Genomic DNA, 15,656 nt, shown 5'->3' on the forward strand with positions numbered 1-15,656 from the left:
TTTGAGACAGAGTTTCGCTCTTGTTACCCAGGCTGGAGTGCAATGGCGCGATCTTGGCTCACCGCAACCTCCGCCTCCTGGGTTCAGGCAATTCTCCTGCCTCAACCTCCCGAGTAGCTGGGATTACAGGCACGTGCCACCATGCCCAGCTGTTTTGTATTTTTAGTAGAGACGGGGTTTCACCATGTTGACCAGGATGGTCTCGATCTCTTGACCTCGTGATCCACCCGCCTCGGCCTCCCGAAGTGCTGGGATTACAGGCTTGAGCCACCGCGCCCGGCTCAATTGTATAAAATTTCTAAAAATCTAATATATCTGAGTATACGCTAGTAGTCATAGTTATGGTTATTGCGATGTTATTGTAGACCACATATCTTTTTTGTTTCTTCATAACCATTTTAAGTCATTTCCACAGTTAATGGTTTAATTCTAATGTAGTTTCTAAAAGCTTCAAAAGCACACACAATCCTAGATTATTGTGTCTCTAAGGAGGTTCATGTAAAGATGGAAAGGGACTAGGGGCGGTATCTCATGCCTGTAATTCCAGCACTTTGGGAGGCTGAGGCAGGTGAACCACAAGGTCATGATATCAAGACCCTCCTCACCAACATGGCGAAACCCCATTTGTACTAAAAATACAAAAATTAGCTGGACATAGTGGCGCGTGCCTGCAGTCCCAGCTACTCGGGAGGCTGAGGCAGGAGAATCACTTGAACCTAGGAGGCGGAGGTTGCAATAAACCAAGATTGCGTCACTGCACTCCAGCCTGGCAACAGAGACGGACTCTGTCTCAAAAGAAAAAAAGATGGAAAGAGGCCAGACAAGTGGAGTACAGTTTTCTGATCATTTTAGAATCATATTGTTTTGACTGGGTAAGGATTGTTTGAATTCTCATAAAGAGAACTGTTAACACAGGCAAAACAAAAATTAATTAAATATTAGAAAAATATTCTGCCACATATTATGCTGAATCAGTCTACTGAATTTTTTTTTTTTTTTTTTCTGTGACAGAGTTTCGCTCTTGTTACCCAGGCTGGAGTGCAATGGCGCAATCTCGGCTCACCGCAACCTCTGCCTCCTGGGTTCAGGCAATTCTCCTGCCTCAGCCTCCCGAGTAGCTGGGATTACAGGCACGCGCCACCATGCCCAGCTCATTTTTTGTATTTTTAGTAGAGACGGGGTTTCACCATGTTGACCAGGATGGTCTCGATCTCTTGACCTCGTGATCCACCCGCCTTGGCCTCCCAAAGTGCTGGGATTACAGGCTTGAGCCACCGCGCCCGGCCTGAAATTTTTTAGATATGCCATTTGAATAAATTCTGTGACCTAAGTAAATTTACCTATGATAACCCCTCAGTTATCAGTGCTATGGCCCTAAATTGAAGAAACAAACCTGGTATTTAAGAAGACACAAATTGGCTGGGCGTGGTGGCTCACACCTATAATCCCAGCACATTGGGAGGCCTAGGTGGGCAAAGCACCTGAGGTCAGGAGTTTGAGACCAGCCTGGCCAACATGGTGAAACTTCATCTCTACTAATTAGTAAAGACAAAAATTGGCCTGTGTTGGGGCAAACGTTTATAATCCCAGCTACTTGGGAGGCTAAGGCAGGAGAACCATTGACCCTGGGAGGTGGAGGTTGCAGTAAGCCGAGATTGTGCCATTGCACTCCAGCCTGGGTGACAGGGTGACAGAGGGAGATTCCGTCTCCAAGAAAAAAAAAAAAAGAGGACATAAATTTAATGTTAAATGTGGACTCATGGAGAACCTAGACAGCCAACAGCCATTTGTTTATTCTTTTTTCTTTTCTTTTCATTTTTTCTTTTTTGAGGCGGAGACTCGTCCTGTCGCTCAGGCTGGTCTCAAACTCCTGACCTCGTGATCCTCCCACCACAACCTCCCAAAGTACTGGGATTACAGGCTTGAGCCACCATGCTTGGCCTGTTTATTCTTGATTTTTTAAAACTTCCACTTGTCAAAAGCTCTGCATTCCATTACTCATCACAGAAGAGAAAATAACCTAAATTAAATATGAATTAAGTTCGTGTGTGTGTGTTTCATGAGGTCACTATTCCAAAATTTTTTTTTTTTTTTTTTTTTGAGACAGAGTTTTGCTCTTGTTACCCAGGCTGGAGTGCAATGGCGCGATCTCGGCTCACCACAACCTCCGTCTCCTGGGTTCAGGCAATTCTCCTGCCTCAGCCTCCTGAGTAGCTGGGATTACAGGCACGCGCCACCAGGCCCAGCTGATATTTTGTATTTTTAGTAGAGACGGGGTTTCACCATGCTGACCAGGATGGTCTCGATCTCTTGACTTCGTGATCCACCCGCCTCAGCCTCCCAAAGTGCTGGGATTACAGGCGTGAGCCACCGCACCCGGCCACTATTCCAAATTATTAAAAGAGGCTAAGACCAAATTTTTTCGTTAAACATGTAATCCTGAGAAGCCAATCAAAACTTCATGTACATTTCTGCTACCTGATGGGCTAAGCGGTTATACAGAAATTTTATACAGTTGTCATTTTTAATGATGTTTCTGGTAGTGTAAAAGCTTTCTCATGCAAGAAGGCTGATGTTATAACCGTAGCTTAAAGAATATTACAAAATGTATTTTTTCATGGGACATTTCTGAAAGGTCTCTAATAATAAAGATACTTATTTCACTAGACAAGTTGTGAAAATATTAAATAAGGTATTGTTCTTGGCCGGGCGCAGTGGCTCACGCCTGTAATCCTAGCACTTTGGGAGGCTGAGGTGGGTGGATCACCTGAGGTCAGGAGTTCAAGACCAGCCTGGCCATCATGGTGAAACCTCATCTTAAAAAAGATAATAATAAAAAAAAAGGTATTGTTCCCAGACCAAACTGAGGGTCGGACTGTTATTTCTCACGATCCAATAACGAGATGCAGATTAACTGGGAAAGAAGAGAGTTTTATTTCTGTAACCAGTTACAGGGAGAAGGCCTGGAAATTATCACCAGACCAACCAAAATTACAAAGTTTTCCAGAGCTTATATACCTTCTAAGCTATATATCTACATGTAAGTGTGCATTCATCTAAACAAATAAGTGAATAACTTCTTTTGATCTGTAACTAAGGTCTGAGTCTTTTTTTTTTTTTGGGACGGAGTTTCGCTCTTGTTACCCAGGCTGGAGTGCAATGGCGCAATCTCGGCTCACCACAACCTCCGCCTCCTGGATTCAGGCAATTCTCCTGCCTCAGCCTCCTGAGTAGCTGGGATTACAGGCACATGCCACCATGCCCAGCTAATTTTTTTTGTATTTTTAGTAGAGACGGGGTTTCACCGTGTTGACCAGGATGGTCTCGATCTCTTGACCTCGTGATCCACCCACCTCGGCCTCCCAAAGTGCTGGGATTACAGGCTTGAGCCACCGCGCCCGGCCAGGTCTGAGTCTTGAAGACTTTCCTTTGGAGTCTCAGTAAATTTACTTGCTCTAAATGGCTCCAGGTAATGGGATAATAACCCTTTTTTTTTTTAGATGAAGTCTAGCTCTGTCGCCCAGGCTAGAATGCAATGGCGTGGTCTCAGCTCACTGCAACCTCCACCTCCCGGATTCAAGGGTTTCTCCTGCCTCAGCCTCCCAAGTAGCTGGGATTACAGGTGCCTGTCACCACACCCAGCTATTTTTTTCTATTTTTAGTAGAGACAGTGTTTCATCATGTTGGCCAGGCTGGTCTTGAACTCCTGACCTCGTGATCCGCCCACCTTGGCCTCCCAAAGTGCTGAGATTACAGGTGTGAGCCACCGCACCCTGCTAATTACCCTTATCTTGTCTCCTGCTAAATCAAGGTGGTTTAGTGAGTTCCTTCAGACTCCCAATAAGCTTGTTTGTGGAGGCTTGGGGAGTTTCTTCCGACTCCCAGTAAAACTTATTTAATCCAAAATAGGTCCTGTTAAGAACGTCTTTGTTATTTTTTTCATGCTTTAAGGCTCAGGAAAAGCCTAGGAAAAACTCTTTGATGGGGTTTGTTACATCTCAGCCTTTGTGAAAAAGCACTAGCTTTTAATATTTAACTTAACCACTCAGTCAGTACTGAAACAGTTGTTAGTGAGATCTGGCCTGCCACAGTATCACAGATACAATACTATTGAGCAAAGCTAACTAAATTGACCGGATTGCTTTTGTAATTGCAGATTGATGGCAGTAAGATTCACTTAGAGTGGAAAAAAAATGAGGCTGGGCACGGTGGCTCAAACCTGTAATCCCCGCACTTTGGGAGGCCGAGGCGGGTGGATCACGAGGTCAAGAGATCGAGACCATCCTGGTCAACATGGTGAAACCCCGTCTCTACTAAACTACAAAAAATTAGCTGGGCATGGTGGTGCGTGCCTGTAATCCCAGCTACTCAGGAGGCTGAGGCAGGAGAATTGCCTGAACCCAGGAGGCGGAGGGTGCGGTGAGCCGAGATCGCACCATTGCACTCCAGCCTGGGTAACAAGAGCGAAACTCCATCCCAAAAAAAAAAAAAAAAAGTTGGCCCTTATAAAATAGTCATTGGAAGGCCTATGTGCCTAATAGAACTTTATGTATCTTCTGCTATTAACGTCTAGCATTAGTAAATTCAACAAGGCTTAAATGCATTATGGCAAAGCATATTTTCATCAGGTGAAGAAAGCCTTTCCTAATCTGACTGAAGGAGAGTAAAACCCTTTAGAATCAAGACCCCAATAGGCTGGGCGCAGTGGCTCACACTTGTAATCCCAGCACTTTGGGAGGCCGAGGTGGGTGGGTCACGAGGTCAGGAGTTCGAGACCAGGCTGACCAACATGGTGAAACCCTGTCTCTGCTAAAAATACAAAAATTAGCCAGGCGTGGTGGTGTGTGTTTGTTATTGCGGCTACTCGGGAGGCTGAGGCAGGAGAATCGCCTGAACATGAGAGGAGGAGGTTGCGGTGAGGCGAGATTGTGCCACTGCACTTCAGCCTGGGCAACAGAGTGAGACTCCATCTCAAAAAACAAAAACGACCCAGAGGTTGAGTCTGCCTGCCAGCTACACTGAAGCAAGACTTCAAGACCTTGAACACTGGGTTGGTAATCTCACAACTTAGAAGCACCCCTCCAAACGCTTGCAATTGTAAATCCACAGGAGATTTTAAGGTAAAGCTAACCAGGAAAGTCTGTCCTCAAAAGCAGATAGTCACCTCCATGTAGATAGCTTTATTCACAAGATGAAAAATTAAGACATCTTTGTTATCATAACACCTAGTTCACAGTTTGTTTACGGCTCTACAAACAACAGAAATAAAAAGGTGGTCTCTTGTGTGCACTCATGGGGTATGCTTATATGCAGAGAATTTTGCAGCCAACTTTATATATGAGGAACTTATTCCTTGAAAGGTAAAAGATGAAGGTCAATGTGTGTGAGAAATTTAAATGAAACATTTGTTTTCTCACAATATCAAAAACAGTATTGGTCCTCTGCTCTTAACCTACTTCATAAGTTAATAAGAACTTACTCAGAATAGGTTAAAGAGCTTTGCCAGGTGGCCGTTACTCTTCTGAATGGATATCATGGTTTAGAGTCAATGAGGCAATGGTTAAAAATTTCTCACTCACAGGCCAGGCGTGGTGGCTTACGCCTGCAATCCCAGCATTTCAGAGGCTAAGGCGGGTAGATCACGAGGTCAGGAGTTGGAGACCAGCCTGACCAACATGGTGAAACCCCATCTCTACTAAAAATACAAAAATTAGCCAGGCATTGTAGTGCATGCCTGTAATCCCAGCTACTCAGGAGGTTGAGGCAGGAGAATCGCTTAAACCCAGGAGGTGGAGGTTGCACTCCAGCCTGGGTGACAGAGTGGGACTCCCTGTCAAAAAAAAAAAAAAAAAATTTCCTCATAATAGGGCTCTACAGCGGATTATACCATAAAGGCTATGCTTACACAACAGACTTTAATAAGTAGACCATATAGCTAGCTAATTATTTAATCTATTTAATTTTAGTTGGTTGTTTATGGGGACCCTGGCTAAAAAGCATGTTTCAAACTCTTGGTGTTATTCTCCTGATAGTCAAAATAGTAATCTTCCTACTGCTCTGTATTCTCTCTCTCTCATTTTTTTTTAAATTTATTTTATTTTATTTATTTTTATTTATTTATTTATTTTTTGAGACGGAGGTTCACTCTTGTTACCCAGGCTGGAGTGCAATGGCGCGATCTCGGCTCTACGCAACCTCTGCCTCCTGGGTTCAGGCAATTCTCCTGCCTCAGCCTCCTGAGTAGCTGGGATTACAGGCACGCGCCACCATGCCCAGCTAATTTTTTGTATTTTTAGTAGAGACAGGGTTTCACCATGTTGACCAGGATGGTCTCGATCTCTTGACCTCGTGATCCACCCGCCTCGGCCTCCCAAAGTGCTGGGATTACAGGCTTAAGCCACGGCGCCTGCCTTTTTTTTTTTTGAGATCAAGTCTTGTTCTTTCCCCCAGGCTGGAGTACAATGGCTCAATCTCAGCTCACTGCAACCCTCCGCCTCCCAGGTTCAAACAATTCTTCTGCTTCAGCTTCCCGAGTAGCTGGGACTACAGCCATATGCCACCACGCCAGCTGAATTTTTGTATTTTTAGTGGAGACAGGGTTTTGTCATGTTGGTCAGGGTGATCTCGAATTCCTCATCTTGTGATTTGCCTGCCTCAGTCTCCCAAAGTGCTGGGATTACAGGCATGAGCCACCATGCCTGGCCTCTGTGAGCTCTCAAAAAATGTAAATGTTTGACTACAGTCACCCGTAAAGTGTCAAATGGTCTTCCTTTAACTGGAATGACAGAAACTCAAAGACATATGTGACTATGAAGACACTGTAACCTATGAATGACATGCTAAGGACAAAAAAACAAAATAATGAAACAGAGGGTGGCATTAAAGCCCCAAGTTTGGGTCACACTGTGACCTATGTAAGAACTTAACCAAATAGGAAGAATTTTTTATTTTTTATTTTTATTTATTTTATTTTATTTATTTATTTTTTAAAGACGAGTTTCACCATGTTGGTCAGGCTGGTCTTGAACTCCCAACCTCAGGTGATCCGCCCGCCTTGACCTCCAAAGTGCTTGGATTACAGGCGTGAGCCACCATGCCCGGCCCAGGAGGAATTTTTTAAAAAAAACTATTGGTGGCCATAATTCTGGTCTGAGCTTGCGCAGTAGATCCAAACAAACCAAACCAAAATGAGTCACTCGTGCTAGATGTGACATAATTAAAGCAAAAATTTAAGGCAATAGGTAGATTCTAAAACTGGCCAGGTTTTGTTTTTCTTCTGCAAACAGCAGATTTCAACACAAGGAGGTTCCCTGTACTCTAACACTTTAAAAAGCAAAAATAATTTCAAAAGAAGCTGAAGTTCTAATTTCCAGTTTACAAACCTACAGTTCTGCTATTTCCCAGTGGAATTTGAGTTTCCATAAGTACATTTTTGATGGTGACAAAGTGACATTAATCTCTAAAGTTTTGGTCTCAAAATTGAGAAGATGACAAAAGGGAGAAATTGTTAAATTAATTATAGCCTAAAGCTTCCTTCTTTCATGTGTAATTTTGGCTAATTGGTTTTTTTTTGTTTTTTTGTTTTTTTTTTACATAATAAACTTAATGTTCAAATAGGACAAATCTTAAGCTGTAATAAATCTGGCTGTTTCTCTACTTCACTTCCATGTTCTGTATGTCAGTTTGCTTTTTCTGTTCACAAATCTTTTCCCAACATGTGGCTGTGCTGGAGTCTCTCTGAGCCTAATCTGGATCCACAGGCTACCCGATTTGCAAATCACTCTTTGCTCAGTTAAACTCTGTTAAACTTAATCTCTCTAAAGTTTTCTTCTTTTACAAATTTTCACATTTTTCTATGATGAAAATAAATAATGTGTTATTGGGCTTTGATTTTCTAAACTCATTACACAGCTATTTTTACAAATTATTCTACGTCATTTCAAAATGCTTCTGCTTGGCTGGGCGCAGTGGCTCACGCCTGTAATCCTAGCACTTTGGGAGGCCGAGGTGGGTGGATCACCTGAGGTCAGGAGTTCAAGACCAGCCTGGCCATGATGGTGAAACCTCATCTTTGAAAAAAAAAAAAAGAAAAAAAATGCTTCTGCTTTTTTTTTTTTTTTTTGAGGCAAGGTCTCACTAAACCACCCTGGCTAGAGTTGGTATAACTAATCATGGCCCACTGAGCCTTAGTCTTTCAGGCTCATGCAATCCTCCTGCCCCAGCCACCCAAGTAGTTGTGACTACAGGCATGCAAAATCATGCCTGACTAATTTTTAATTGGTTTTTCACGGACACTGGATCTCACTATGTTGCCCACGCTGCACTTAAACTCCTGAGCTCAAGCAGTTCTCCCATTTCAGCTTCCAAAAGTGCTAAAATTACAGGTGTGGGCTTGGCGCGGTGGCTTATGCTTGTAATCCCAGCACTTTGGGAGGCTGAGGTGGGTGGATCGTGACGTCAGGGGTTCAAGACCAGCCTGGCCAAGATCGTGAAACCCTGTCTCTCTAAAAATACAAAAAAATCAGCTGGGCGTGGTGGCGGGTACCTGTAATCCCAGCTACTCAGGAGGCTGAGATAGAAAATTGCTTGACCGGCTGAGCGCGGTGGCTCACGCCTGTAATCCCAGCACTTTGGGAGGCCGAGGCGGGTGGATCACGAGGTCAAGAGATCGAGACCATCCTGGTCAACATGGTGAAACCCCGTCTCTACCAAAAATACAAAAAATTAGCTGGGCATGGTGGCGTGTGCCTGTAATCCCAGCTACTCAGGAGGCCGAGGCAGGAGAATTGCCTGAACCCAGGAGGCGGAGGTTGCGGTGAGCCAAGATCGCGCCATTGCACTCCAGCCTGGGTAACAAGAGTGAAACTCCGACTCAAAAAAAAAAAAGAAAGCAAATTGCTTGACCCCGGGAGGCGGAGGTTGCAGTGAGCCAAGATCACGCCACTGCATTCCAGCCTGGGCGACAGAGCAAGACTCTGTCTCAAAAAAACAAACAAACAAAAAAAAAAACCTTCAGTTGTGAGCTGCCATGTGCTTCTGCAATTTCTTAGCAAGATTATTCTCAATATCAGCATGAATATAAAAGGAATCTGGCTTCTATTTTAGAAGTGTCACTCTCCAGGATTTTAAGGGTCTAGTACAGCCACTTTAGTATTATAGTTTGATCTATGGAGGTGCATGGGATTTTGGAGTCAGAGAGACTTGAAGCGTGGGTGGGGTGGCTCACACCTGCAATTCCAGCACTTTGGGAGGCTGAGAGGGGTGGATTGCTTGAGGTCAGGCATTTGAGACCGACCTGGCCAACATAGTGAAACCTCAACTCTACTAAAATATAAAAATTAGCTGAGTGTGGTGGTGTGTCCCTGGAATCCCAGCTACTCAGGAGGCTGAGGCATGAGAATCACTTGAACCCAGGAGGTAGAGGTTGCAGTGAGCTGAGATCGTGCCACTGCACTCCAGCCTGGGCAACAGAGCAAGACATCGTCTCAGAAAAACAAAAGCAAAACAGAGTTGATCCTGAGTCTCAACCCAGCCAGTTAGTAGCTGCGGTTCTTTGGACAAGTCTATTGTGAAAGAGTTGTATGAATCACATGCGCAAAAAAAAAGGCAGAATGACACTGATTGCAAAAATTGTAGCAAGTTTTCATGCCTCCTATATCCATTGCCAGGTGCTTTCACAGCTGTTTTCATTGAAATACAGAATTTGTTTTCCAAACCATCCATCTGGCTGACCTTACTTGCTCAGAACAGTGGAACCCTGTGAACATGACAATGAGCTAGTTTGGGGCCTAGGCTCAAATGGTCTTGAATGCTGCTGTTTTTCTTTCAGAATGCTGCCATCTCCATGAAGGCCCACGTTAGCCAGCTGGAAAATAAGCCACCATGGGGAGGAGAAGCAAGGTGCCCTGTTGACAGCCCCAGAAGTAGAAGCTCACTCCTAGAAGCACAGCAGCCTAGTGAAAAGGCAGCTGATGACACATGTCGGAAGGAGCTGAACTGAGCCCAGCCTAAACGGCTGACCATCTCAATTATGAGCTAATCAGTTTTGGATGGTTTATTCTGCTGCAATAGCTAACTAATACGTGTGCCCATTGCAGATGGAATGCCAGGATTTAATGACAGGTTGATTACTAGTTACTTTCTAATAGTGGACACCCTAAAGGTACTAACTTTTTCCTTTTCCTGAAGTTGGATATCTCGTAAGACAACGCTGAGTAACGCAGAAATACAGGTAGACACGTACGCATCTGATTGGTGCTTATATTCACACAGTCGTCCACATCACAGGAGAAAACAAATAATCACAGCCTGACTATTAGGGCCAAGTCCAAATAGCAAAATAAGTTTGCCTTTAATTATTTTCTTCATATCTAAAATTGGAGATCAAGACTGTGGACTGATCTGAAGACATAGTTTTCTTCTCCTGTGGCCCCAGCATTTTTTGTTCACTGTCAATTTCTGAAAGAAAGGTGGGAAACAGGTGGCAAGCAGTGGTCTACCTGTGGTTGTTTTGGTCTTGCTGCCCTGTACCCCTTCTATGGCCTCTATCTGTCCCACCCTCAGAACTGAAGATACATGTTAGTAGAGAGAGGCTGTCCCCTCACCTCTGGCAGAAAAGGGATGTTCAGGCCCTCCACCCACCTGACATCAGAGCTGCACTTCAACATGGCAGCTGTTGGCCATGTGTGGCTCCTGGGTGCCTGGAATGTGCCTGGTCTTGATTGCAATTTGCTAGAAAAGTAAAATACAAAGTTGATTTTGAAGATTTAGTTCCAAAAATACATATAATGAACTAATAATTACATATTGCTGTGAACCCAGAAAATCTGAGACAGGTCTCAGTTAATTTAGAAAGTTTATTTTGCTAGGGTTGAGGACATGCCTGTGACACAGCTTCAGGAAGTCCTGAGGACTTCTGCCAAAGGTGGTCAGGGAACATCTTGGTTTTTATACACTTTAGGGTGACATGAGACATCAATATCTCAGTGAGCAGAGGAGTGACTGAATAGAAGGGCGGCAAGTTTGCCCTAAGGAGTTTCCAGCTTGAGTTCTCCTTAGTGATTTTGGGGGTCCAAGATATTTTCCTTTCACATTGCTCACGATAATATTTTATTTTTTAAAGATGGGGTTTCACCATGTTGGTCAGGCTGGTCTTGAACTCCTGACCTCAGGTGATCTGCCCACCTTGGCCTCCAAAGTGCTTGGATTACAGGCGTGAGCCACCACACCCAGCCAAAATGATAATATTTTAAACATATTAGGTTACATTGTAACAATCAAGTCCACGTGTTTCATGTTTTCTTTTAAAGTTTGGCTGCTAGAAAATTAAAAATTCACCTGTGGCTCACATTTTATTTCAGAGGACTGCCTCCTTTTTAAAATCTCAGGCTGCCTGCACAAAGGACCAGAAGCCAGAAAGGTCATAAAAGCTAAAATTTTAAAATAATTATTACATTCTTTTCATTTGTGAATAGCCATATCGTATATTATTTATCAAGGCGTATGACCTTATGCATAAGTTTCTATGCAAACACCCTCTAGGGTGGGCCTGGCTTAGCTCTGGGAGGAAGCCCTGCCTGAAAAAGCTGCAGCTTAGGCTGTCCCTCTTTCTTAATTCAGCCCAGCAACTGATCACACCTTCTGTCACTCAGAGCCTGAGGGGGCGGGTCTTAAATATTATCCAATCAGGGACGCAGCTGGAACGGACCGGACGGCTTCCGGAATATGGCGCGGTCTTTGTCTTTGGCTGCAGCAGTAGCTGCAGGTGTCGTCTTCATTTCTGTGTCCTCTGCTCCTAGAGGCCCAGCTTTTGTGGCCCTGTGACTTGCAGGTATTGGGAGAGCCACAGCTAAGACGCCGGACCTCCGGAAGCCTAGAAATGGTAAGATTGTCGGTTCGATATCCCGAGAAGGGGAGGGGCTGTGGCGGCACTCAGGCCTCCCCTGCAGTCAACTCCGCAGTCTGCGCCCCGGAGTTCTCCTTGCCCAGCTCGGTGTCAGTCCTCTTCACCATAAGATGGAGACTTGGCTGGCAGCCGGGACCCGGGCGTCCTGTCTCTTCTCTGCGCCGTGACTGTACCCTGGAGTGGAGCCCTCTCTGGGCAGCCCTTTCTGGGCAGCTCTGCACCTCCAACATCGCGTGTCTCCCAGATTGCGTAGGGACCGCGGGAGATTCGTCAGGGGAGAATCGTGACACTGAGGTTGAGAGTTTGAGACCAACCTGACCAACATGGAGAAACCCCGTTTCTACTAAAAAATTAGAAAATTAGCCAGGTGTGGTGGCAGACACCTATAATCCCAGCCATCCCAGAGGCTGAGCCAGGAGAATCACTTGAACCTGGGAGGCGGAGGTTGCGGTGAGCAGATATTGGGCCACTGCACTCTAGCCTGGGCAACAAGAGTCAAGACTCCCCCCCCAAAAAAAAAGAAAGTAGGAGAATAAAATAATTGCTACTTCACAGACCAGAGCAACCCGGAGGGCTGCTGGTTGACCATTTTTATGGTAATTTCTTGTATATTTTATTTATTTATTTATTTATTTATTATTATTTTTTTTTTTGAGACGGAGTTTCACTCTTGTTACCCAGGCTGGAGTGCAATGGCGCGATCTCGGCTCACCGCAACCTCCGCCTCCTGGGTTCAGGCAATTCTCCTGCCTCAGCTTCCTGAGTAGCTGGGATTACAGGCACGCACCACCATGCCTAGCTAATTTTTTGTATTTTTAATAGAGACGGGGTTTCACCATGTTGACCAGGATGGTCTCGATCTCTTGACCTCGTGATCCATCCGCCTCGGCCTCCCAAAGTGCTGGGATTACAGGCTTGAGCCACCGCGCCCGGCCCTAGAAAGTATTTTATATTTACCACTGAAGACAAATTCAGGCAATTTTTTTTTTTTTTTTTTTTTTTTTGAGGCAATCTCATGCTCTGTCACCTAGGCTGGAGCGCAGTGAGTGGCACGATCTCGGCTCACTGCAATCTCCGCCTCCTGGGTTCAAGCGATTCTGCTGCCTCAGCCTCCCGAGTAGCTGGGATTACAGGCGTGTGCCACCATGCCCGGCTAATCTATTGTATTTTTAGTAGAGATGGATTTCACCATGTCAGCCAGGCAGGTCTCAAACTCCTAACCTTAAGTGATCCACCCACCCCGGCCTCCCAAAGTGCTTGGACTACAGGTGTGAGTCACTGCACCTGACCAAATTCTGCTAATATTTTATGAGAGCAAGAAGAAAATGTATGGAGTCTGTGTCTGGCTTGTATGATAGGTAAGAATAGAGAGTACCATCTAAGTCGTAATGGGAAGGGTGTTTTTTTCCTTAAACTATTTCTGGAGCACAAAAAGGATTGATGTTTTCCAGTATTCGTGTGCTCTTTATTTTCCCACCTCTTTTCTTTGTCCTATACATTTCTTCCATTTGACTTCTCCTGGGATGTATCTTTTATAATAAACTGGTAAACATAACTACAATGTTTGGGGAGTTCTGTGGGTAGCTCTATCCGATTATTAAACTTCAGAGAAGTTGTGAAAGTCCTGAATTTTTAACCAGTAGCTCAGAAGCATAGATAGTCCTGTGGGGTTTGTGACTGGCATCTACACTAAGGACAGTGTTGTGGGACTGAGCCCTGAATCAGAGACTGCTGACTCTGGAAAGTGGCAGAATTCAAACGTTAGACAATGAGTTGGTGTTGGAGAATTGCTTGATTTTCAGAAAACTACAGATTCAGTGCCAGAAAAAAGATACCATGGAAGCCTGGCCTGGCATAAAACTCTGGGTGTCTGGGAATGGGAGGCCCTGCTCTCCTGTACACAGGCTGTCACACTGCCCATTGTCCTCTCATTCCAGGTCTCCTCTTAGGGTGAGAGAGGATAAAAACTTAGAAGAAATGAGCGCTGATGACAGACCCCCTTTTCCCACAGCTGCCACCACAGGATTCCCACCGACCCATAGACACATTCACTAGACATTGATGTATCCACACCCCTTCCAGGACTAGATTAGGCATCACCCTTAGGAACTTCACCACAGCAATTTTTTTTTTTTTTTTTTTGAGACACCTGTGGGACTTTATTAGATGAACAGACCCCAGCTCTAGCCACAGGCTTGGACCGGCCAGCTGGGTGTGGCCTCAGACACCCCAGCCAGGCTCTCTGTCTCCCAGCCACGGCCTGGAGTTTTCAGGGTCATAAGTATGTGCAGGGTGAGCACAGGCCGGCCACAGAAGGAAGCAGTGTTTAGGCCGCCCCACCTGAGTCTGGTTTTGGGGGTCCCCCCACACTTGTCTCTGAGCAATTTTTTTTTTTTTTTTTTTTTTTTTTTTTTTTTGAGACGGAGTTTCACTCATGTTACCCAGGCCTGGAGTGCAGTGGTGCGATCTCGGCTCACCGCAACCTCTGCCTCCTGGGTTCAGGCAATTCTCCTGCCTCAGCCTCCTGAGTAGCTGGGATTACAGGCACGCACCACCATGCCCAGCTAATTTTTTGTATTTTTAGTAGAGACGGGGTTTCACCATGTTGACCAGGATGGTCTTGATCTCTTGACCTCGTGATCCACCCGCCCCGGCCTCCCAAAGTGCTGGGATTACAGGCTTGAGCCACTGCGCCCGGCCAGCAATTTTTTTTTTTTTTTTTTTTTTTTTTAAAAACGGAGTTTCCCTCCTATTGCCCAGGCTGGAGTGCAATGACACAATCTTGGCTCACTGCAACCTCCGACTCCGGGGTTCAAGCGATTCTCCTGTCTCAGCCTCCCAAGTAGCTAGAATTATAGGCATGAGCTACCACACCCGGGTAATTTTTTGTATTTTTAGTAGAGATGGGGTTTGTCCATGTTGGTCAGGCTGGTCTCGAACTTCCAGCCTCAGATGATCCGCCCACCTCGGCCTCCCAAAGTGCTGGGATTATAGGCGTGAGCCACTGCACCTGGCCAACAAAGGATTTTTTAGCAACGCAAATCTACTTTTGCACAGGAGGGTGCTTTTTGTAAGCCTCGTTGCTATGAGAGTACACAGAACAAAGGAGTGTAGAAGTTACTCTTTTTAGCGTGACTCCTGCCTCTGTGTCCTTTTTTTATTGACTGGGGTTGGACTGCACAATTTAGACTTGATTGACTAAATATTTAAACTTTTTTTTTTTTTTTTTGAGATGGAGTCTTACTCTGTTGCCTAGGCTGAAGTGCAATGGCGCAATCGCCACTCACTGCAACCTCCACTTCCTGGTTTCAAGCGATTCTCCTGCCTCAGCCTCCCAAGTAGCTGGGATTACTTATGCCACCATATTTGGCTAATTTTTTGTATTTTTAGTGGAGACAGGGTTTCACCATGTTGACCAGGCTAGTCTTGAACTCCTGACCTGGTGATCTGCCAGCCTCAGCCTTCCAAAGTGCTGGGATTACAGGCATGAGCCACCATGCCTGGCCAGTATTTAAACTTTTTTTTAGATAAGGTGGATGTGTGGTGGGAGAGAAGGAAGAAGAGGACGGGGTCATCTGCAGTGAATTAGAGAGCTAGTCTTTCTTTTTTTTTTTTTTTTTTTTTTGAGACGGTGTTTCGCTCATGTTACCCAGGCTGGAGTGCAATGGCGCGATCTCGGCTCACCGCAACCTCCGCCTCCTGGGTTCAGGCAATTCTCCTGCCTCAGCCTCCTGAGTAGCTGGGACTACAG

The 15,656-nt window shown here is 45.2% G+C and overlaps 1 protein-coding gene across 3 annotated transcripts in view; it reads left to right on the top strand.

Annotated features, from left to right (window-relative positions):
* The window catches only part of LOC116543866 (zinc finger protein 429-like), a 785,602-nt gene that overhangs the window by 746,220 nt on the left and 23,726 nt on the right, over positions 1–15,656 (top strand). The window contains exon 1 of one of the 3 annotated variants that reach the window (XM_032269812.1): positions 11,369–11,881. The exons of 1 other annotated variant lie outside the window; for it this stretch is intronic. Coding sequence is in view for 1 of the 2 variants with exons in the window: in XM_032269813.1 (XP_032125704.1) it covers positions 11,879–11,881 (3 nt within the window). In the remaining variant the exon portion in view is untranslated. Of the gene's footprint in view, positions 1–11,368; positions 11,882–15,656 lie in introns of those variants that run through there. One more of the 3 variants, XM_032269813.1, reaches the window with a different exon arrangement.

Source organism: Sapajus apella, unplaced genomic scaffold (genome assembly GCF_009761245.1).
Source record: "Sapajus apella isolate SASKATOON/1434 unplaced genomic scaffold, GSC_monkey_1.0 scaffold199, whole genome shotgun sequence".
NCBI lineage: Eukaryota > Metazoa > Chordata > Mammalia > Primates > Cebidae > Sapajus > Sapajus apella.